Source organism: Bactrocera neohumeralis, chromosome 6 (genome assembly GCF_024586455.1).
Source record: "Bactrocera neohumeralis isolate Rockhampton chromosome 6, APGP_CSIRO_Bneo_wtdbg2-racon-allhic-juicebox.fasta_v2, whole genome shotgun sequence".
NCBI classification, from domain to species: Eukaryota; Metazoa; Arthropoda; class Insecta; order Diptera; family Tephritidae; genus Bactrocera; species Bactrocera neohumeralis.
In genome coordinates, this window is record NC_065923.1 from 10,034,811 (window position 1) to 10,057,259 (window position 22,449).

The window sequence follows — 22,449 nt, forward strand, 5'->3', positions numbered from 1 at the left end:
TTATAGCGTCGTTGCAACAGTAGTTAACTTCTTGCGATAGCGGTGCAATCCAATATTATATTATATTATATTATATAATTTTAAAATTAAGAACAAGATATTAAATTGGGGTGTACTACATACATATGTACGTCAGTTTTATTAAAACAATATACATATGGTTTAACGCGATGATAAAATTGTTTATTAAATATTCATCAGTTTAACAGTCGCATGAAATCCTTAATTCTCAATACTAAACTTCTATTATGTTCAAAATAAATTCGAATTTTACAAAAACATACCTTAAATACTTAAACAACACGTAAATATAAACCTATATGTATAAATGTAGTTATGATTGTATGTATGTATATAAGTATTTAACAAATTATTGAAACTTTCCGTTTATAAACGCAATGCTGCACTCAAAGGGAGACTGTATTTATCCCACTAAGGAAAAAGGATAAAATGTTATGCGTATCTCATGTAAGATTTTTGCTTCCACAAAAGCATAGCGCGAGTGCAAATAATGCGTTTATAATTCGCTAGTAAACGAAAAATCATGAAAACACAAATGTTACGTTCTAATTGTTCCACTAAACGATCTTAATTCGCCTTATCTCCGAGAGCTTGAAACTAACCCATTGGAGCTGACTATTCGGCCTTCAACATAAGTATATCTCCGCTAGCTCTCCCTGCTAATTAAAGATAAGAATGCTAGGGGTGTAGTTGAAGTTAGTGTGGTGTCCCCTTTCAATTCTTTCCAAAGTGCGGTAATCTTTATAATGTTGTTGTGAATCAAAGGTAGCCAATTGCATCATTGGTTGAGTGCTTTGAATTAAGTAAGTAAAGCAAATAAGTACATATGTATGTATGTATGTATAATTCGAAATCTGAAATCTCGTAGGATATCGCCATTCTTGCTTTTATAAAAAATTATTCCACAGGTATTTTATTCTACTCAGTACATTCATATAAGCCGCTCCACTCAGGGATTACTAATCAATTTTACAACCGTGAAGATAAATAGAAAGCTATAACAATGTGTTTTTCGATTTTATGCAAAAAATCAACAATTACAAAAACATATGTATGTAATCATGTGAAATGCCTTATGTAATATATTTTTTAAAAATTATTTGTAACAAACGATATAAGTATTTACATACGTTGCACGTTGTATGTACGTTCCTATGGCTCTGAAATGAGCGTACATTCATCCATAAGTATATATGTACGTACATATGTATATCCTTATGTTTATACCATAAATATGCAAGTATATAGATGCATTCACATTTCGAAATGCGCAACGAATTTTAAAACGTCGAAATCTTAAGCTAACTTAAACTTGAATAGTACTACTTACGATGTAATGTACTTTTATGAGATAAAAACAAAGGAAAATTATAATTTATTTTTGGTATATCGCATTTGGAAACTAATGCAGGAAAATGTAGTTGATTTTCAAAAGTTTCCATATGTACGTACCAACTTTTCTACAAGCAGAGCAACAAATGTTGACACGGACATGCACATGCACGTTTTCGTATGTATTAAACGCACCGACAAGTAAATAAGTTGTAGTTATCATTATAATTGCCACCGCTTTATGCTCAAAGTTTTTCACAGAATTGAATATTTAAAAAAAAATTCACATTTGAATTACATCCATTATACATATGCATAGGTCAGGCATGCAATTACGTATATTGCCCTACTAAGTTGTATATGTACATATGTATGGTTTATTTAATTTGATTGTAACTGATTGATAAAGACGTGCTTCATCATGATTTTTCAAAAGTGTGATTTCGAATTGTAAATTGAAATTGTTAGGAAAATTGAGGAAAGGTAAGCCAATTGTGAAAATTAATTTAACCGTTCATACTGTGGAAAATCTAACGACTCTAGTCATCTGGGTCCAATCCGATTAGTTCCGCTTGCAAACGGCCCTTAGTCTTACAACAAATTGTTAAACAAAATACTCTAAGTGCGATCCGAAATTGCGGCGACATACTGGTCATAATGATGATTTTCCAAAATGAATTCAGCACGCCAATCCAAACGACCAGAAAATTAATAAGAGTACTTTGGATAACATCACCGGTCACCACTTCGTAGAAGCGCAGCACCATCCATGGCAACCACGACATCCAGAATGCAAACACTAATACGAATGACATCATATGACTAGGATTCGATAAATTTTCAGCTAATGCGGTTGCATATTCTTTATCATGTATAGGTTCGCCCGATTTAAGTTTTCGCATCATTACAAAAATGTAACCATAATTATGTACTATGGATATAACGCTAGGACCTAAAACTAAAATTGCCAGAGTTGCACTGTACGCCGCCATATTGCCCCAGTCAAGCATGCAAATATGCGTCACATTGTTCGTGATGGGCTTCGTGTAGCCTAGAATCGGTGGACAGCATAGTAACGCGGCCGAAATCCATGTAAACACCATCCAGCATTGGCATCTGCAAGAAGATATTCATAAGTACATACATACATATGTACATACATGGGTGAAAAAAAATTAATTACAGTTTTTAGATTTCTACCGTAGGTTAAGAATCGTTTGTACATATACATACTAGGTATAAGTATATAATTATATTTACCTGGTTTTTGTCTGCACAGTCTCATAGCGAAGAGGCTTCCGCACGGCCAAATATCGGTCCACAGAGATCCACATGAATGTATATACAGATACGGCCCACAGTGTCACCTCCAGATAGCCGGTGAAGCGGCATACAATATCGCCATACATCCATTCTCCCGTCAATGCAGGATACACAGAGAAGGGCACAACCAATAAACCGCAAAGTAGATCCGCAACAGCCAGCGACAGCAGATAGTAGTTGATGACCTCTGTAGGACCTAAGGACATATAATATCCAACACAGAGGAGTTGGAATTAGTAATTCAAGCTTGGATGAATTTCTTTTTTTACTACACACACATTAGACAAATATAAGTATTGAAAACAGTAAATAAATAAAGAAGCGCCATGAACCAACCAATTGGACGTAAAAATTGTTGAAATAACTAGATTTGTAGATAAATATCGGAAATCTAGCAATTTATTGTTTGTTTTGTAAATTGCCAGCTTCAAATTTTGAATGTTCAGAATCATCTTCGCTGGAAATCAATGTGAATATATCAAAACCATTAACAAAAAAAATATAAACTCTAATTTGAGCGTTTATTATTTTAAGGGAGTAAAGGAATAACCACTTAATCCTTTCTTTCTGAAGATATACTTGTATAAAGAAGATTTTTATTGCCAGTATTGTCTATTATTCTATTAAATGTGTAAATGATTTACAGTAGGTTATCCGTATTAGAACCTTGTCTGGGAATCAGTTTCAGGTATTTTATGGGCTAGTAAAGACAATTTTTGACCGCATCTCGGTTCCAACATATGCAGATGTACTCGTATACTTTCTTGCAGCAAGCGACTCAAGCAATAATAACACTTCTATTAAACATAAATACATAACGATGTGATATATGTGACCTGGTCTACGAAAAGGGAGCTAACGTGCGAAAACTAGTTTTCTGGGAAAAACTGTTAAAAATAATCGTCAGTTTCTCGTTATCTCATTAATTGTTCTCCTTTTTTTGACACCTAAGCCCCCTTTCCGTAGACCAGGTCACATATAATATTTTTTGCTAATGCACAAATAGTAGATTAGAATGGTTTTTTATCTACAAATAGTTGTTTTGTAAATTCTCTGTAAAAGCATCATTTTGTGTCGCGCATCAAAATAAAAACTCAAGTAAATAATTGCTTTTCTAAACTACAACTAAACATTTTTACTATTGTCCATGCATCGGCGCGACGCCGTACCTTCTTCCAAATTCATTTACGTAGCATCCTGTTACAATTTCATATAGTATAGTACATACATATACATATATTTTATACAGATAGTTTTCATAAATTTCAATTGCAAAAGTAATTGATTGAGTTTGTCAAATACAGAGTACCCGTCGGTGATTAACAATAATAATAACAAGAACCCACCTTTAAAGTTGGCATAAGTGGCTATAATGAGAAGATTCGATATGACGATGGCGACGCCGAGAATGGATATGAGTACAGCTTTCGTAAGTGCCTCCAATTTGGAATTATCTTGCAGGTAACTCATTTCCTGCATTTTCGAATGGCCTGTGAGAGAATAGCAAGTGTTCAAAGTTTTCCCATTTAAAGTACAAATTGATTGTATGATGTTTCAAAACATCTGCTAACCTTATATACACTCATGACGCTTTCATTTCGTATTTCAAAACAACTGTCCGCTTTCCGATGCGGTTGTGTGATAGTCTTCACCTTGTACTCGCAGCTTTGCACCCCTGCCTTTCCAGTAGTTGTCTCAACACTTTTTACAGCGAATTGTTCAACAAAGCGTAGACGACACGAAGCTTCGGTGCACGCGAAGGTCGTTTCCCGTTAGAAGTGTATGTATGCGGGTGTATGTGAATGCTCCCTTAACTTTCGAAGGGCAAGTGCCTTGTTAAAATGAAGCCTATTTGGCCAACAGCCAAACAGCCAAATACGGCTGCACTCGGCAAATTATATCTTAACCTGCTTAACTACTCACATATGCACTCGAACAACTACTACTCGTTAAAGCACAAGCATTTTCAGTTTGTAGAATTATTGGTTAAAATAAAGATACCTGCTGAAGTCAGCTGTGTGAGGGCGCTTCTTACCGTGGCTTGGGGTTAAGATTGAGTATAAATATGAGGGAACTTTTAGTTTCGTCGTGCTTCGCTTTAAGTGAGTGTATGCGTTTTTATATTACTTATATGTTGTTTGTCTAATTGTTTTTGTTAAAATATGCTTCTAATTAAAGTTTTTTTTTAAATTTAGACTCAGCGCGGTTGTGCGGCGCCGCGTTGTTCTTCTGAAGCTCGATAATGTTCGGTTTAAGCTGATTGATTATATTCGTTTATTTAAATTGCATGCATTTTACTGTGTTCCTCAAACTATTAAAATACTTAAAACATATGCAATTAGAAATGCATAAGTCATTTGCGTTGTAATTTTACTTTGGTTACATTAAATATCCGATTTTATTCGAAATTCACAACACTTTGATTAAGGGCATTAGTTTCATATAATTTATACAAAGTTCTTTACTTCTTTTAGCAAATACATAACTCTATATTTCCTTTGCGCTAATAAATGTTGTTTGGTTTTACTTTTATTTATTTTAAATGTTCACTTTATTGTGTTTGCTTTTTACCATTTCTTTTAAGAGATTTCTAATTAAATTACTTTAGATTAGATTAATAGACTTGCAGTTGTTACGAAAACATTCATTTCAATTACAAACGCATCCTAATGCGAATGCTTGGCTTACAGTGTAAATATCGCGAAAGAGAATTAAAATCTAAACTGTTTTTTTTGGTAATAATTCGACCTACTACGTACATCTATTGCTGGCACCGCGAATTGTCTGTGTGTCGGGTTAGTAAAATATCTTAAATTTAATTTTACGCGCTTTAATTATGGAAGAGTTTGATTTGTTGCTACTGATGAGCAAACAGTTTATAATAAGCTATATTTTTAACGGTTATATTAGTTACATATTTGTATAATAAATAGAGCACAGCACCTAAATATTTCTGGTTGTTGTTGTTTTTGTTATTTTTGGTATTTATTTGAATATATGTTTATACTTGATACTTGTACGGATGCATCTTTTAGTGGTAATGCCTCTTGAGTACGATTGATCAGCAGTATATACAAAGTGTACTTCCTTATATTGCTTTAAATATTTTTAGACTAACTCAATCATACACAAATCTTCGCGTCTTGAATGTCCACCATGAACAAGCATAAATATAATATCAACGATAACGTGATTATGGCTGCTCCAGTTTATCTATACGGTTCAAGGAATTGATCTTGTCGTAACCAGTCTCCGTCTAATGATGGTGATTGCTTCTTTTGAGATACCTGTGTGTAATGAGACAATAAAGAAGTTATGAATCAGTGCATGGTCCTGGTGTCTAAACTTTTTAAGTGTATGTTTATTAAGTAATAAAACTAACATACTGATTTGTATTACTTATATAATTGCTTTTCAAGTCGAACCAAATGGAAATCGTCTCGGGTAGTCCAAATTTGTTTAACCACAATAGAAAAATATTGAGCTTTAAGACTTTTATATGCATTTTTTTAACCAGCTACCAAAAGTACTTAGCAGATCAAGAAAAATATTAACATCGAATACATGGTACGGGTTGCCTTTTATATTTTGGTATTTGGCAACCCTAGTGTTGCAATCTGGCAACTCACAACTTTATCGTATTTTGACATATGAGCACTATTTGCGTTCTTGACAGTAACTTAAAATATTCATATCGGCTAAAACAATGGAGTTCAGGCGCGTATTTTTTGCGCGATTATCTTTACAACTTTCGACTTGAATTATCTCAGCAATTATGGATCGATAAACTTCAATTTCATTAAATTTTTGACAATGAAGTTCCATCAAGAACCAGTGTTTGTCGTGGTATAGTAAACCCAATCGAAGTCTTAGATCACTCCAAGACGAATTTCATGAAGATCGAGATTGAGACAACAAGGGCTATAAGTGGGACTAGTATGAATTTTATATTGCATGAACATTTGATTTTATTAATTTTTCTTGCTGGATTCTGCACACCTTGTCGGTCGCTCAAAAAAGTCTCGTGGCGATTGGTCAAGAGCAATGTTAAAATAATACGATAACGGTGCTTCGAAATACTATCATAGACGTATTTCGAAACACCGTTATGATGAATAGTGGAATAGTTGTGATGAATAGTGGATTTACGAGTATAAGCCCGGAAATGAACAACAGGCGGCTGTATGAATGTTTCCAGATGTGCCGAATCCAAGAAAAGTTGTTCGCACACGAAGCAGTTCCAAGCAAATGGTTGGCTGTTTTTTGGAAAAAACTGGGCATGTTGCAACTTTACGACTAGAACAATGGAAACGGTAAATTCTGTGTGGTACAACTATTTGTTTGCCAGTTGCCTTTCAAAAAATCAGGAAAACAATCACTTAATACGGATCGCTCGTCACCACGACTATGCGAGCTCTCAGGCAGCGACTGAAAAAATTGCATTTTGAGCACTTAAAACATCGATTTGATGAGAAGTCCTGACTTGGCACTGATTACCTTCTTTTTACACCCGTACGAAAAAAAATAAACGGTGAGGTCGACGTTTTCGACATCCGAAGAGGCGGCTCAGAACGCAGGTGTTGAATATACCTCAATCTGCGTGTCAAAAGTGCTTCGATAATTGGTTCAAACACATGCAAAAGTAGACCTTAATTGAGAATATTTTGAAAAGATGATTAGTTTTTGTTTTTTGTTTTGTTACTTATCATATTGGTAATACCAAATTAGCATCAATTATAAAATATACCCAATCCGAGGAAGGAGTTACAGAACTGCACTCTACCACTCAGCGGGACCAGGTTCTGCTCGGTTTTTTATTACTCTATATTCAAGAAATCTTCAGCTGTGCCGAGTTAGCTTGAACTTGTGTCACGACATATACTCGTATGTACATAGAAACAAACTTGGCTAAACACCTATGTAGTAATAATCCTTCAAGGAGCACGCTGTACAACACAAGCTATCTACACAATGTCCTACGTCATTTGTAACAGACATTAATTGAACATCAGCAAGTAGACACTTACACGTTTTGCATGGCCAAATGGGCATCATTGCGCCAATGAACTGTAAACAAAAACAATCCGTTGGCGCCTTGCTATCGCCCTTTCTTCTAGTAGAATTTGAATCACCGTTATATTGAAATCGTCACGTGACGTTGGGTGCACAATGCAAATCTTTCGTAATAATTAATTAGTTTTGTGGCGCCAAGGTTCGGTAGCAAACGGTGACGGAGCTTGAAATATACGAGTCGTCAACTCGTTAGTCTTAGGCTACGGCGTTCCGCTTTGATAAATTGAGTGCTCGCTACACATTCAGACATGCAAGCCTGTGTATGCAAATATCTGAGTCTTTATAGAAGTAATTAATCAGTACATCTGAGCGCGAGGTTCATTTATAATTGCATGAATTCCAAGTCGAATGTTGTTTTAAGAGTATATATGAAATTATAAAACTTGCTTCGGAAGCTTTTATAAGTTGGCGCATACTTTGCGGTCAGCGAACTTTGTTTTGGCCTCTAATTAAGACTAAGGTAATAATATTATACAATAGCTCCGTCAGGATCGGGAAGGACCTCTTCGAGCCATTCGATTCCAAATGAGGTTTCAGACAAGGTGACTCCCCTATAAGAGCGTACAGCTGCTGACGTACGCCGATGATATTAATATTATTGACTTCAACAACTGCGATGTGAGTATTGTTTCTCCAGACCGGATAAGAAAGCGAATCAAATGGGTCTGGTAGTGAACGGGGGCACGACAAAATATCTCCTGTCAATAAACAAACAGTACTCGTCACTGTTGACAGTCATAACTTCGTCGTAGTCGTTGCTAATTTCGTCTACCTTGAAACCAGCATTAACACCAACAATAACGTCAGTCTCGAAATCCAACGCGAAGACTAAATTCTACAAGTCACTCATCATCCCCTTCCTGCTACATATGTATGTATATGCTGCAGAGGCATGGACGATGACAACATCTGATGCGACGATCGGCATTACGAGTTTTCGAGAGAAAGGCTCTGCAGATATACGACGACATTGACATAGTTCAGTGAATTAAAAGACAGCGGCTACGCTGGCTAGGTCATGTCGTTCGAATGAATGAAAACACTCCAACTTTGAGAGTATCCGACGCAGTACCCGCCGGGCGAAGAAGAGGACCTGGCTACACTTCCACTCCGTTGGAAGGACCGGGTGGAGAAGGACTGTTGTAAACTCGGCTATAGCCGCGTTAACGGTGTCTACGCCAATAAAGAAGGAAAAGAATAATATTATACGTGGCTGGTTCAATAACTATTTAATGTAGAAAAGAACAATGATCCTTTTTGCAAATGGCGGTTTTTTTATCTTGGCCTATTCTCCAACTTTATCCCGTCTGATACGAATTTTCTTTGAATCTCTGCGTTAAAAGCGCTGTCGTGTGGGGAGGCTAAGTCATTATCGGGTCACACTCATATTTTTACCAATACCTTAATAATTGCTAAACATTTTCTTTAAAACAAAGCAGAAAAAAGCCAGTGTTTTGACAAGATTTTATGGCCATTTAGCAGAAATTGGAACCATACACAAATGTGCACAAATGTACATACATATGTGCATATGTATATACATACATACAGCAAATTATAATTTTTTCAATGGCGATGTGACCAAAGCGTATTATGTATTTCTGGTCATTGTTTATTTGCAGCTATTGATTTTGTGGTGTTCACTGATATGTGAAAGATTATAGATATGTACACACATACTTATACATATATACGAGGATGTAATTGCATGTGCATAGATTCTACAGCAAAAATGCATGGTGTGAAGACATAAATGCAAAGCGACGGAGCAATAGAAACAAGGCACCCTTGCAAACTAAAATCTCACACGAAAGAACATATGTATAGTGCATATGTATGTATGTATAAAAAAATAGAGGCACGGGGGCGTATGCGTGACATTAATTTATGTATATATGGGCATTAGGGTATTCGCTATTTCCACTTTGATTTTTTTTGCAGACGCCTCTGTAGTTTCAGGTTTCGATCTAAAATAAGGATTCAACTTAAAAAAGCTCTTTATCAGATCAGAAGCTTCCCATATAGCATAATTTCAAATTCCACTTGGTTTTTTCACTTTACAGTATACAAATCAAGCATTAATGAATATATCGTGATAAAACTTTGGACAAATAGTGCCTTGAAGGTGTGCCATTTCAGGACTGAAAATTGTTCAAATTGAACCATAACTGTTCAAGCCCCCAGATACCAAAGATGTGCACCTCAGTGCCTATGACTGACTTTTTACCGAAAATATATTTCAATATGTTAGATAATATATTATTGAAATTCCGAGGAAACCCTTTCTTTGTAATATTATGTTTGTAAGTGAAAAATGGGTTAAGTCGGGTCAATACTTCTTTTAATATAACCGGCTGATTGGCTGACTTTATAACACTTACCATTAACTGTAAGTTACAAAATGTAATAAGTTTCTCTAATAACGGTGCATCTTTGCAGCAAAAACCGACTGACATTCTCAAGGGGGTATTCTGGTCTAGAAGTATGAATTTCAGGTAATTTTTAAAGTGTCGTAAAAAAAGGCAATTAATATTTTTACTATCCATTTTTTTATTAGTTATTTGTTAATTTTAGAAGAGTACAGAAAAAAAATTAAAAACTAAAAAAAGTAAAAAATTTCAAAAATTATGAGCTGACGAAGTGGGGGGTCTCTATAAATTTCCACGTGACCATACCCATGATTTCAACCCTCCTAGTTATCTGAATCCAAAAGAAAAGATTATTATTCTAGAATAATGTCGCAATGGCCGGAACTACGGAAAAGTGGGAAATTTTTTTTTCTACAAAATGGCGACTGCCTGAAAAAAAAGTTTTTTTGGATCACTTTTTCTGACTATTTCGAATTTTTTAAAAATAATAAAAATAAAAATTTGGGGATGGGGCTAGTTCCAACCATAGACAAGCCTATAAAGAAGACTCTATAAAAATTTCAAGTAAATCGGTAAGTAGAACCTGAGAAATCGTGGGTATCGTTCCGAAAAAGTCAGTTTTAAGAAAAACGCGTTTAAAGTTTAGGAGACAATTCTAGTGAACACGGACGCCACGTCACAAAATCGGCTGTATCTCCGAAAATAAATCGAATTTAGAAAAATCCTTTCAAGGTCATATTTTTGAAAGTCTAAACTTTCAAGATATGCAAAATCCTAGACAAGAATACCCCCTCAAGCTTTACCCAAAAGGAATTATCTGGACAATGTAAAAATTTGTCATTTGAAGTGTTGAACGAAGTTTCGTTATAGCTGGAATGCAGTCGTCGTGGATCAATGTCAATTGCGTTTTCTTTAGCAACTTATGCACTTATTTATACATACAAAAATCGCTCAATTAAAGATAAGGACACCCTTAATGCGCTAATACGATGTTGTTTAACTACATTGACTCGTACAATGATCACTTCAGCCGATAATGAAGGACATGAGATACGGCCAATTGGTGTTAATAAATCACTTAATCGCGTTTCCAGCCTTTCGAACTTGAGATCTTTAAAAGAAGCAAAACGTTATGCTAAACAAATGTTCTGATGTGAAATGAAAACCCACGTAAGTAAATATAAGATTAGATACGTTAACCAGAGAAGTAATAATTGTCGAATATATCACGTCGGCTTTTTACTTTTTAAAATCATTAAATCTACCATCTGCATTACAATTCAAAACGATATATTTACTTAAGTACGCGATGAGCGTCCAGGAACCAGATATGGGCATCAACTCGGATTTTAACTAAAAGAGAAGGTATCTGCAATAAATTTGTGAACTAACGTGTGAAATGTACAAAAAGGGGCGATGTGAAGCCACCTTTTTGCGCAAGCATTTACGGAAACGCAGACAGGATTAGAAACCGTGGCGCATTCCATATACATATGTAAGTGCGTACATATTGCGACTGAGACAGGCTTTTTCACAGGTTGTTAGCGGGTTGCACTCAAGTGCGCGCAAAATGTTTTATGTTGCACAGGGGAAACACTTGAATTTATTTACACACAATTCATAACAGCCGCGCATTTCCATAAAAAGCGCGAACCCCTATGCCGTATCCTTTTGCACGAAAGGCTAATGGGTTGACGCCGCTACAGAGCACGCCGAGGTGTTTGGTAATTAACTGTTTGATGCTCCGGATATGTTCTACATATTTGTACGTATGAAAAAATACATATTTGATTAATAAAACAGGAACTAATTATCTTTGAATAGTTGAGGCATGTATTTGAAGTATGGAGGTTTGCACTTATTATCTTTCGAATAAGCAATAAATTCCCATTGCCAATTTGTACTGTTAAGCCATAATGGAATTGAGAGGTCGAATTACTAGATGGATGTCCCTTATTATACTCTGGCAACATGTTGCTACAGAGTATAATAGTTTTTTTCACCAAATGGTAATTCGTATCACCTAAAACGAATGGAAATAGATATAGGGTTATGTATAGTACATATGTATATAGTATATAAATGGTCAGGATGACGAATTGAAATCCGGGTTGTCTGTCTGTTTTCCAGTCATGATTAATATTTTGAGCATCTTTTAAAAGCATGCAAATACCACTTGATTCCTACTCTCAGGTGCGTTGCCGAAAATATGCGAAAAATTGTGGTGAAGATTTTAAGGTTTTACTAAAATCAAATGTGGACATATGTATTTAGAATTACAGTCCACAAAATGTCCTACTTTACTCAATGAAAATCTCTCTTTCGTTTTAAAATTTCCCAATGGATGCCAATAAATCGGTGAAACATCTACCCCAAACTTTTTTCTCACAATAAACTCAGTGATTTAATTCGTGGTCAAGTTAGGAAAGGCAAAATAATTTGCCAAAGCGTAGAACGTATTAGGATATATTTGTAAAAAAATTTCATACTTAGTATGTTAAAGTTGAAATGCAAATCTTACAAAATCATTGATAGTTTCATGAATTGGGGGTACAAATAAGGGCAACATAACCACTGTAGACCAGTGTAACAGAGATATCATGATGAAGACTCAAGTGGATTTTCTGGTGAATGTCCCTGCTTCCTTGCAAGCTGCATCATGAGTAAAAATTGAAATAGCTTGTTGTACCTTGGTATATGCGTACTTAGGTACTCTGAGGTGTTCAATATTGCGGATAGGCGATAACTAAGCAACAAATAAAGATGTAAAACTGTGCTACTAGTATAGGAAATCAAAGTAAAGGAGGGTATCTGTGGTTGAACACTGTTTAAAAAGTGGACATGGTCCTAATAGGAATAACGTGCATATCTGACAAACCTCTAAAGCCTAACTGTAAACCAAACTTACATACAACCAAACAATACAGTGTGAAAATCGGCGATCCCCTTATGTGGGTATAACTAACTAAAAAAAATATCTCACGTAACTAACTAAAGAAAACTTGTCAAAAGCACTAAATTTTACAGTTTTGGAAGCGGGAATTGTCTTGGTAATAATGTGTGCCAATAATTTCGACATTCGAGTTGCTTTTAAATCCTTAATTTAGGACGATATGAGTGTTTAAGTAAGTTATGAGTGTTAAGTAAGTGTATTTAAATAATTTAAGTGGATATGTTTACTTAAAACAGTCAAGACCCCAGTCTAAGCCGCATAACCCTATAAATAAATATCCAATATTTATACCCTGAACAGGGTATATTAGGGTTGCCACGAAGTTTGTAACACCCAGAAGGAAGCGTCGGAGACTCTATAAAATATATATACAAGTATGAACGATCAGTATGTTGAACTGAGTCGATTTAGCCATGCCCGTCAGTCTGTATATATTCGAAATAGTCCCTCAGTTTTTAAGACATCGTTTTGAAATTTTGCAAACATAACTTTCTCATTTGTGCTTATTTTGTCGGAACTGCCGATATCGGACCACTATAACATATAGCTGCCATACAAACTGAACGATCGGAATCAAGTTCTTGTAAGGAAAACTTTCTCATTTGGCAATGTATCTCTACAAAAGTTGTAACAGGTTATTCTCTAAGGCAACAATGTAATCTCCGAAGAAATTGTTCAGATCGGTTAACTATAACATATAGGTGCCATACAAACTGAATGATCGGAATCAAATGCTTGAATGGGAAACTTCCTCATTTGACGATATATCTTCACGAAATTTTGTATGAGTTATCGGAAGAAATTGTTCAGATCGGCTTACTATAGCATATAGCTTCCATACAAACTGAACACATAGTTACTAAAATAAATGCACGTGTGAAGGGTACATTAGCTTCGGTGCAGCCGAAATTAACGTTTTTTCTTGTTTAAATTTCGTTTATGAATTTACAGATTTGTGTTAGTAAGGTTAATTTTGATAAAAATATCTCATATAAGAAACTAGTTCATTAAAAGTCCTATAATATAATTGAATTTTCCTTCGTTGTTAGATATTAAAGTTAAAGTTGCTCAAAGCTAGACAATAAGTTATGTAAAACATGTCTACATAATTTCATTTATATATAATATATAGATCTACATTAGAGCGGATCGATTTACAAGCAGTGAGAAAATGGAAAAGTCGCATATGCATGAAGTGTTCTACGGCTTTTGCCTGAGAAACCAAAGTTTCGGTTTCGAGCCAACAATTTTTATGGCGAAATTTTTTAGGAATCATAAAAGTTTGTTCGTCAGGTTTTGAGATATCCGAATGGAATTTATTACGTATTATTAGTTGTAACTGGGTGAAGCTTGTTTTTCCCTTTGTTGAAAAAGTAGTTAAAATTATCATGAGTCTTCTTATCAGCAATACTGAGACATTTAACTTACAACAGCGAAATTGCTTTATATTTTTCAAAAATAGCGTCATACTTGTGATACAAAGTATAAAACGTTTATGCTCAAAAAAGCTTTAGTACACTCTATTTAGTCCACTTAAATGTGTTATTTTAGTTGATATTTTGTGGATTCTCATCCATGAGTTTTACGTGTGACCATTTGTCACTGTTGTGAGCGAACTATTTAACAGTTGTACCATGTTGACATCTGTAGTACCATGTGGCTCTCTATTATAATAATTGTTGGAAAACAATTGAACTGTCATTGCATATTATTCCAGGCGAATTTTAGCTCTGTTTATTCATAGGTATAAATATGTAGACATCTGCCAATCTCCAACTTTGCGGAAAAACAAGAAAATTGTGCAAAATACATTTGTATCTCTAACAAGAACATCAGCATGCCAACGAATTGTCGAATATAAGGCAATTAGCAACAACAACAACAACATGTAGCCGATCATATAGCATAACCTACAGGTAAGTTGTTTAACTTGAAATACAAATTGTATAACCAGAAATAAATTTCCATATCAACTATAAACGACATTTCTACAAAATCTATTCAGCAAAGTTTCAGAGTTTAAGGATCATGTATTGGTATTAGAAACAAAATGTTCTTTCACAGCCTAATTAATTTGCATTCATTTATACTTTATGTAAGGAAAATATCTTTCACGGGTATTTGTATAATAAAAATCTTTATCAGTGTTAAAGTAATGAATTCGAGGAAGTGTTCCTTCTACTATGCCGTATTATAATTTTTCGTGTATATTCCCAAATTAAAGGAAAATAGTTTACGTATTCTGTAAATTCTAAGATTACCTTGTGTTATTACACCATGGCTTATTAAATGCTTTGTGTATATAAAAATAGGTACATATATATATTTATGTACAGGATTTCGTGGGAAAATTTAGTTAACTCGCCATTCGTTCTCTTCGTCGTCCTTTTTGTTTAATCAATAAAGGAAGTGGAAGGGGCTCGAGTGAAATCACATCCTTATTCTTATATTCCTTATATGCATAACGTATTTAAATATTAAAGCATATACACAAGTATTTATTATATAATTGTAGATATTGGCGACTAGTACGAGATTAGACGTTGCTTATAAATTGAAAATTGAACGGTTAGGAGAAAGTATACTAAAAAACTATTTATAAAGTTAAACTAAAAACATTCATAAGGTTTGATTTATATACATATATTATTGTTAAGTATAGTACGAGACAAAATTAACCAGTACGAGACAACTCGTAGGACATTGACACATAAAAAGGAGTAGTTACTGGGAAGGTAAACAGACGGTAGCTGATTGAATTTTTATCTTAACCAATGAATTGACATTATCTACTGGGAGGACGAAATAATGATGAAACACCTATGAACACATGAGAGTGTATTTATTATCTAGACTTTATCGGTTTTACTTTTAACATGTCTAGATTTTAAGAAAAATAATACGTTAATACTAACTGAATTACTTACTTCAACACATACATTTACCATTTGAGTGCAATAGCCAATTCTTTAGAGTGGATTAAGTTAGTACCCTTGGCTATAAGGATATTTTCGCTTACAATATATGAATTGTCTTTTAAAAACGTCGTAACACACTTTTTGCTTGTTGCACTGTAATTAAAAACACACTTTTATAAAATTTGTGAGTAAAATTATATAGAATTGAGGAAAAGCGGTCATTATTAAGCGGCGAATGAATACAATAATAACCGTTTGTCGTCAATGCTGTTCCACTTCATACTACTTATGTTTCTGCGGCAGACAGATTTCAATCCAGACATTTGCTTAAATCAATAAGCTAAACATTTATTAGATCAAAATGTGATTATTTCTACTGGTATTATGCGGTTTTATTTAAGAAAAAATTAATAAAAAAAGTTCTTATTGCACATATATATTTTTTTGAATGTAAAATAAATTCAAAGCCAATCCTCTAATAGAACTTTATTTGTCACTGCTCTATTTTGAATTTCTCTTACTCGTTTACACGCTTCTTTTTTTGCTCTAGTGCAATGTGGTTTTTTCTTGAGCGCATTCTTCTGTCACTTATAATTATTTTTTTCAATAAAACCTATTATTAAAAAAATTAATTAATTATTCCAAGCGCTGTCATTTACACGCCAATTTTAACCTGTGCTGGTTGGCATCTTGGCCATGAAGCGTCGCCACCCACGCTGTTAGCTGGTGGTCTAGGCGCTAGTCTTTCCAACTGGAGCTTTGTTCGCCATATTTAGTTTGTTACCTGCGCACCAGTTTTTAAATACATACTATATATTTTTCATATATATATGGACAGCTATATACATACATATATGCTTGTGTATATCTGTACATAGGATATACATACATATGTTAATGTAAGCTCATTTAAGCATTTAAAAATTGTATAGTTATTTGAGGCAAATAATTATCACTACTTAATTTATATTTTGTCCCTCTTTGCAATCAGTCGCCGTCGCTTACAAACTCATTTAAACTATCGATTTTGGTATTTTTGGCACTTTTCACTAATAGCGACCGCAGCAACAGCAGCGTTGTCGGCTGCAGCAGTGAAGGCTGTCTATATAGAGCTCATTTACTTTTTTGGCTACATTTAATTTTTCTCCACCAACCATTGCCACAACCGCGCACATTCTCCGCTTTGCGTGTGTCCTTTTTCGCGCCCGACTTAACCGCTTTGGGCCTAAACATCAACTGAGTATTTGCAGAACCCTGAAAAGCCATAATAGCAGCCAGCTAACATGCCAGCTATCCGTATGTAGGTATGCACCATTGGTATGTAGGTATGTACATATATATGCATACAAATATACGCCATAATGTATATGTGTATATGAGAACTCCAACGAAATTGTTGTTGGCATACAAATTCCCATCGCCCGTAGTGCAGGTCAAATGCTCCGTTGATGTTATTGTCGTAAAAGCTTTGCGCGGCCTCGCTCCCTTGTCAATGTGCCAAAATTGTAAACATGCGCATGCGCCATACTGCAAAGCATACTCTTGAAAGCTAGTTGGCACTGGAAGCAAAGCTTGTCACTAGCTGCTAGGGGTGAGAAAGGCACATGGTTTTGTTTATTTTTCACGGTATTCCGTGTTCACTTGCTCAACAGTGTGCTTGCAGGCATTGTGCACATCCTTAAAAAAGTGGCTAGAATGGAGCTACATGCATGTGTACATAAAAAATGTACTCCACATTGTGCAGTGGCTACTTCAAAATTAACCAAACTATACATCATATGAAACATTAGAAGTGCGATGTCCTAGGAATGAAGATGTGATTCCTACCTATTTTTGAATTTAGGGTTTGTCCGGAAAGTAATAGGACTGGGTTAACTAAAAAAAAATGTATTGAACCAATCGTTACAATTCTTTAAAATCTTTCAAAATAGGCTCCTTCTGCGTCGATGCAGCGCTGCCAGCGCGGTTTTTAAGCATTTAAGAGTCACGGAAGGCATTTTCCGAAATAGCCTTGAGAGCCGAGGTACATGCTGCTTGGATCTCCTCTGTCGTCTTAAAATGCTTGCCTTTCATCGGCCTTTTCAGGCAAGGAAACAAAAGAAGTCCGGGGGACCACATCTGGGCTGTACAGCGGCTATGGATGCGTTGGGATGCCGGCCTTGGATAGGTAGCAGTTCACAAGAAAGGCGGTGGGAGCCGTGGCGTTGTCGTGGTTTAACCGCGTACCTCAGCTCTAAGGACCGCTGCATTTTCCGCTCGCAACACTCACAGAAACATGTCGCCGAAAAATGTTTGTCCTGACTCTCCAGATGCTCGGAGACAACTGACCAGCCGCTCGTTCGTAGCTAGGAACGCCCTCTACCGAATCCAGTCGGTGCGCGCGTGCTCTGAAGTACAGTCGCGGCGGAAGAAAATCAGCCCTATTACTTACCGGACAAACCCTGTATAATTGTCAGAATTAATCTGTTTTTAATGTTCTTAACACATCTCTATATACATACATCTTTCTAAAGATTTTAGCATTCATAGAAAAATGCTGCACCATTAGTATTTCGATCAACAATATAATATGAAAAACTTATTTCTTTCGTCGTGAAAATCTATATTGCTCAATCTTCTCAAGTTTTGCAATTATACAATCCACAATTCAGATATCAGTTTCCTATTTGTTGAATTATTTGCACCGAATACTTACAAAGTTGTATGGTTTTCTGAAATAGGGTCGAATAAGGTGAGAAGATGTTTGGAGGGTTTGGAGCTGGTGATTTTCCACCCAACAACTCGATTACAGGAATTCAACCTTAAATCAACATTGAATACTAGCATTTTGTTCAAATGGAAACTGGCACAAACGTTTTGTTGTACATTTTGATTTTATTAGACAGCTTGATATATGAATAGTTTTACCGAAAATCATCAGCACAAAAGGAGTCTCAATAGTTCTATTCTATGTGCCCACACCTTCGCGAGTAGAAAATCGTCCATATATCGCACCACTCCTCGTGCGACGAAGCACATAAGGCTTCAATTGGGTCTTGTCTTCTGTGTGACCAATATATTGTCTAACTGTGCGCATAACATTTCGAAAGATCTCATGATCTCTGTAGATAGCGCCCGGTCGCCTTCTCTGTGGTACTCTAAATTAGAAAGTGATAATAAGTTTATAACTTTCGTAACTCCTGCTATAGTATATTGTACGGTAATTCACCTTTCATTAGCGCGTTGAACCTCTTGACGTCTGCGCCGCAACTCTAAGCGACGCTTGCAATCATACACGTAATAGTAAATACAACAACTGATGAGGAAGGCGGCTACAGCATAAACAAACCAACTGCAGCTGTTCAGGAAGCTTTAGGTAATAAAGGAATCAGAAACATTTAATTCTTCACATTCTTCATATCAAACAAATAATTGCATACCGAAATATACTAGCTAATATATGTACATAATATAACAACATACTTACATTTTAAAAGTTTCATTGACGTCGAGTAGAAATTTTGAAACTTTATCCGATTTTCGATTTACGCCATCTTCCGGGCTTTTCCATAATGTGAAAAACCGTGACATACTAAACTATTCTGACGTGATGTATGTATGTATGCTCCTCGTAACTTTCTCCGTATCTTTTCACGGTATTTGCTCCTTTGTCCAATATATCAATAAATATTATGATCCGTATGTAAATTCCTGGTGGACTGATTGCAGATTAAAGAATGACTAGGATATATTCCGTAAATAATTTTCGTTCTGGACCAAGTCCTGAATTTATTATGTATGTTTGTTTAAATATCCAGAAGAGTCCAAAATAAAAATTTAACAAAATATGGTAAAGGGAAATGGATGTACAAAAAAGAGGAGAGGAAACGAAAATTTAATTTTAAAAATGTTTTTGAAATAATTTGAATGAAGTTTTAAGATTTCTAAAGTGACGGGATTCGCTGAGCAGTCGGGAATGAAAAACAATTCGGAACGCCAAGCAGATACGGATATTTGAAAATATTACTTTAAAAAGGCATGCGAAAGTTTTATATGAAAAGAGGAATACGTATACTAATGAATAGTAAATTAAAGATTCAAGCTTTTTAGTCCGTATATTTTGCTACAGAGTGTAATAGTTTTGTTCACCTTAAGCTTTTAGGTATCAATTAAAAACCAACATCCACATCTCTTAAAGGTTAACAATTCAATTGTAAACTCCGTATCGGTTTTATCGACCTAATATTCTTCTAAATAGCAGGAAGTTACTTTTTGAACATGACTTTAATTCGATTTTAACAACCCGTATTTTAGGAGCTTCCGGTTCTACATTTATTTTGATCACGTAAGGTAGAGTGTAATCAAAAAACTGTTATTAAATTTTTAAAACATAGCAGTAGTTTCCTTATCTTCGCTCTCTTCTTTGAAAACTACATACAAGAACAAAGTGCGTTCCAAAGTAAAAAGGACTTAAAAAAACAGAATAAATGGGTTTTCCGGCAAAATCAATTTATTTTATTCAAAATAGTCTCCTGATACAGCTTTTTACACGGTCCAAAAGCATGTCGAACGAGTGTTTTAGCTCGGTGGCCGGTATGGCCGCCAGTATGCCGGTGCAAGCCTTTTGAATGGCCTCTACGTCTGCTTAACACTTTCCCTTTATAGGAAAATGCAGAAGTCGCACGGTGCCATATCAGGTGAATACGGGGAGTGGTTAATGGTTAAAATGTGATTTTTGGTCAAATAAACCTCTTTAATGATGTCCTTCGAATGTTGGATTGTGAGCAATTTTTGGTCGTCAGTCAATTTGGGCGGAACAAACCGTGCGCACACCTTTCGTAAGCCCAAACGTTCTGTCAAAAAGCGATAAATCGATGTTTTGGAGATGTTCAATTCCATTTCCATGAATTGTAATGATAATTTCGGTTGATTTTTGATGAATTCACGCACAGTTTTGATGGAATTTTCGGTGATCACGGATTTTGATTGGCCCACATGTAGATCGTCATTTATGTTCTCACGAAAACGTTGAAACCACTCGTGCACTCTGCTATGGGACAGGCAATCATCGCCATAAACTTGTTTCATCAATTGAAATGTTTCGGTAAAAATTTTACCAATTTTAAAACAAAATTTAATATTGGCTATTTGTTCGTAGCTCATTTTCGCACCGATAAAACAAACATACTCACACTTAAAACGCAGTAACTTCACTTCCAATCAATGAAATGTCATGAAATTCTCACTGGACAATCGATAAAGATTGCAGATTCTAACGCACCAGTCGACGACATATAGATGGCTAGATTCAAAAAGTCCTGTTTACTTTGGAACCCACCTTGTATAATCCGCACGACCTGTTGTAGGCTGTAAAAATCCGCCAAATCCGAAAAAATCTGCAAATGAATAGGGTGTGGTGTGATAATGGTGTTATGAAGTTGCAAAAAATTTAATCACTAAAATCAAATTTATCTGGAATAATAATGAAGATAAATTTTATTAAGTCAAAAAATATTTCATTCATATTCCTAATCTCTTTCAGCCGAATTTTCCCCAACCTTGTTGTAATTTAATATATGTAATTCAAAAAAATTTACATATTTTGTGCTGATTTTATTTCTAGAGGTTGAAAAGCAGTCAGTTGTTTATACATATATTATGAAGCGCCTTGCACACCTGAAAAGGAATCAGCCAGAGAATGGAAATTTGTTGACTACATAAAGTCATATACATATATATGTATATATACATATAATCAGAATATATAATTATTTTATAACAATTCTTTTGTCACCTCGTCGCTCACAGTGCATTTTACTCTGGCTGAATATGCATAAATTAATCATCGTTTCAACCCGCGACAGCTGACTAATGCATCGATTTGATAATGCATTAACTAATACAAAAATATATACATATGTACGTATATTTGCTTATACGTTTAAATACTTCCGGTGTAACGCCAATATCATCACGTTGAAAAAGGAAGTTGACTTTTCTACACTTATAAAACTTTATAAATGTATATATGTATGTACATTCATGCATATACGTGTAAGTACATACATACATATTTGTGTGAATTTTTATACTAAGTTTCTCGTATATAATATAATAATTTTCCAAAAAGTATCTAATAACTAAATCCACCCGAACTTTGATTTACCTGGTTTGTTATTGCTAGTTTCCGCGCAACAAAACGTGACTAACGACAATTAATTTATTTCTTTAGAAACCAAACTTATTAAAATAGCGGTTTTTCTCCAGTAAAAATGATAAATAAAGCTAAAGTTGAAAAGTTTTGAGCAATTTGGGCGGCGCTTCTTTGAATTATTTAGTATGTTTTTTTTTTTCACGCGCAGCAATCTACAGTTAAAGTTCTCTATTTTTAACAAATCTCATTAAACTTGAACAAAAGTTGAATTTTTCATACATACATAGGTATGTATATTATTTACCTATTCTACCCGTTTGTCATTGG

At 34.9% G+C, this 22,449-nt stretch overlaps 2 protein-coding genes across 9 annotated transcripts; both read right to left on the bottom strand.

Annotated features, from left to right (window-relative positions):
• Nucleotides 1–156: 156 nt before the first annotated feature.
• LOC126763619 (beta-2 adrenergic receptor) lies at nucleotides 157–17,219 on the bottom strand. Of its 8 annotated transcripts, none has more exons than XM_050481293.1 (6): nucleotides 17,144–17,219; nucleotides 15,999–16,142; nucleotides 4,248–5,963; nucleotides 4,023–4,166; nucleotides 2,614–2,872; nucleotides 157–2,469 (listed from the first exon to the last, which is right to left on the bottom strand). In XM_050481293.1, the coding sequence occupies exons 4-6, from the start codon at nucleotides 4,153–4,155 to the stop codon at nucleotides 1,893–1,895; spliced, it is 969 nt and encodes a 322-aa protein (XP_050337250.1). In that variant the 5' UTR covers nucleotides 4,156–4,166; nucleotides 4,248–5,963; nucleotides 15,999–16,142; nucleotides 17,144–17,219; the 3' UTR covers nucleotides 157–1,892. The 8 variants fall into 8 exon arrangements, with proteins under 8 accessions (XP_050337250.1, XP_050337252.1, XP_050337255.1 ...); XM_050481295.1 differs by having other exon boundaries at nucleotides 17,111–17,210; XM_050481298.1 differs by lacking the exon at nucleotides 17,144–17,219 and adding an exon at nucleotides 16,995–17,135.
• A 1,460-nt stretch (nucleotides 17,220–18,679) lies between these two features.
• Nucleotides 18,680–19,970, bottom strand: LOC126761807 (uncharacterized). Its single transcript, XM_050478214.1, has 3 exons — nucleotides 19,456–19,970; nucleotides 19,198–19,338; nucleotides 18,680–19,126 (listed from the first exon to the last, which is right to left on the bottom strand). Exons 1-3 carry the CDS (start codon nucleotides 19,557–19,559, stop codon nucleotides 18,937–18,939), a joined length of 435 nt encoding a protein of 144 aa, XP_050334171.1. The 5' UTR covers nucleotides 19,560–19,970; the 3' UTR covers nucleotides 18,680–18,936.
• Between the last annotated feature and the right edge of the window lie 2,479 nt (nucleotides 19,971–22,449).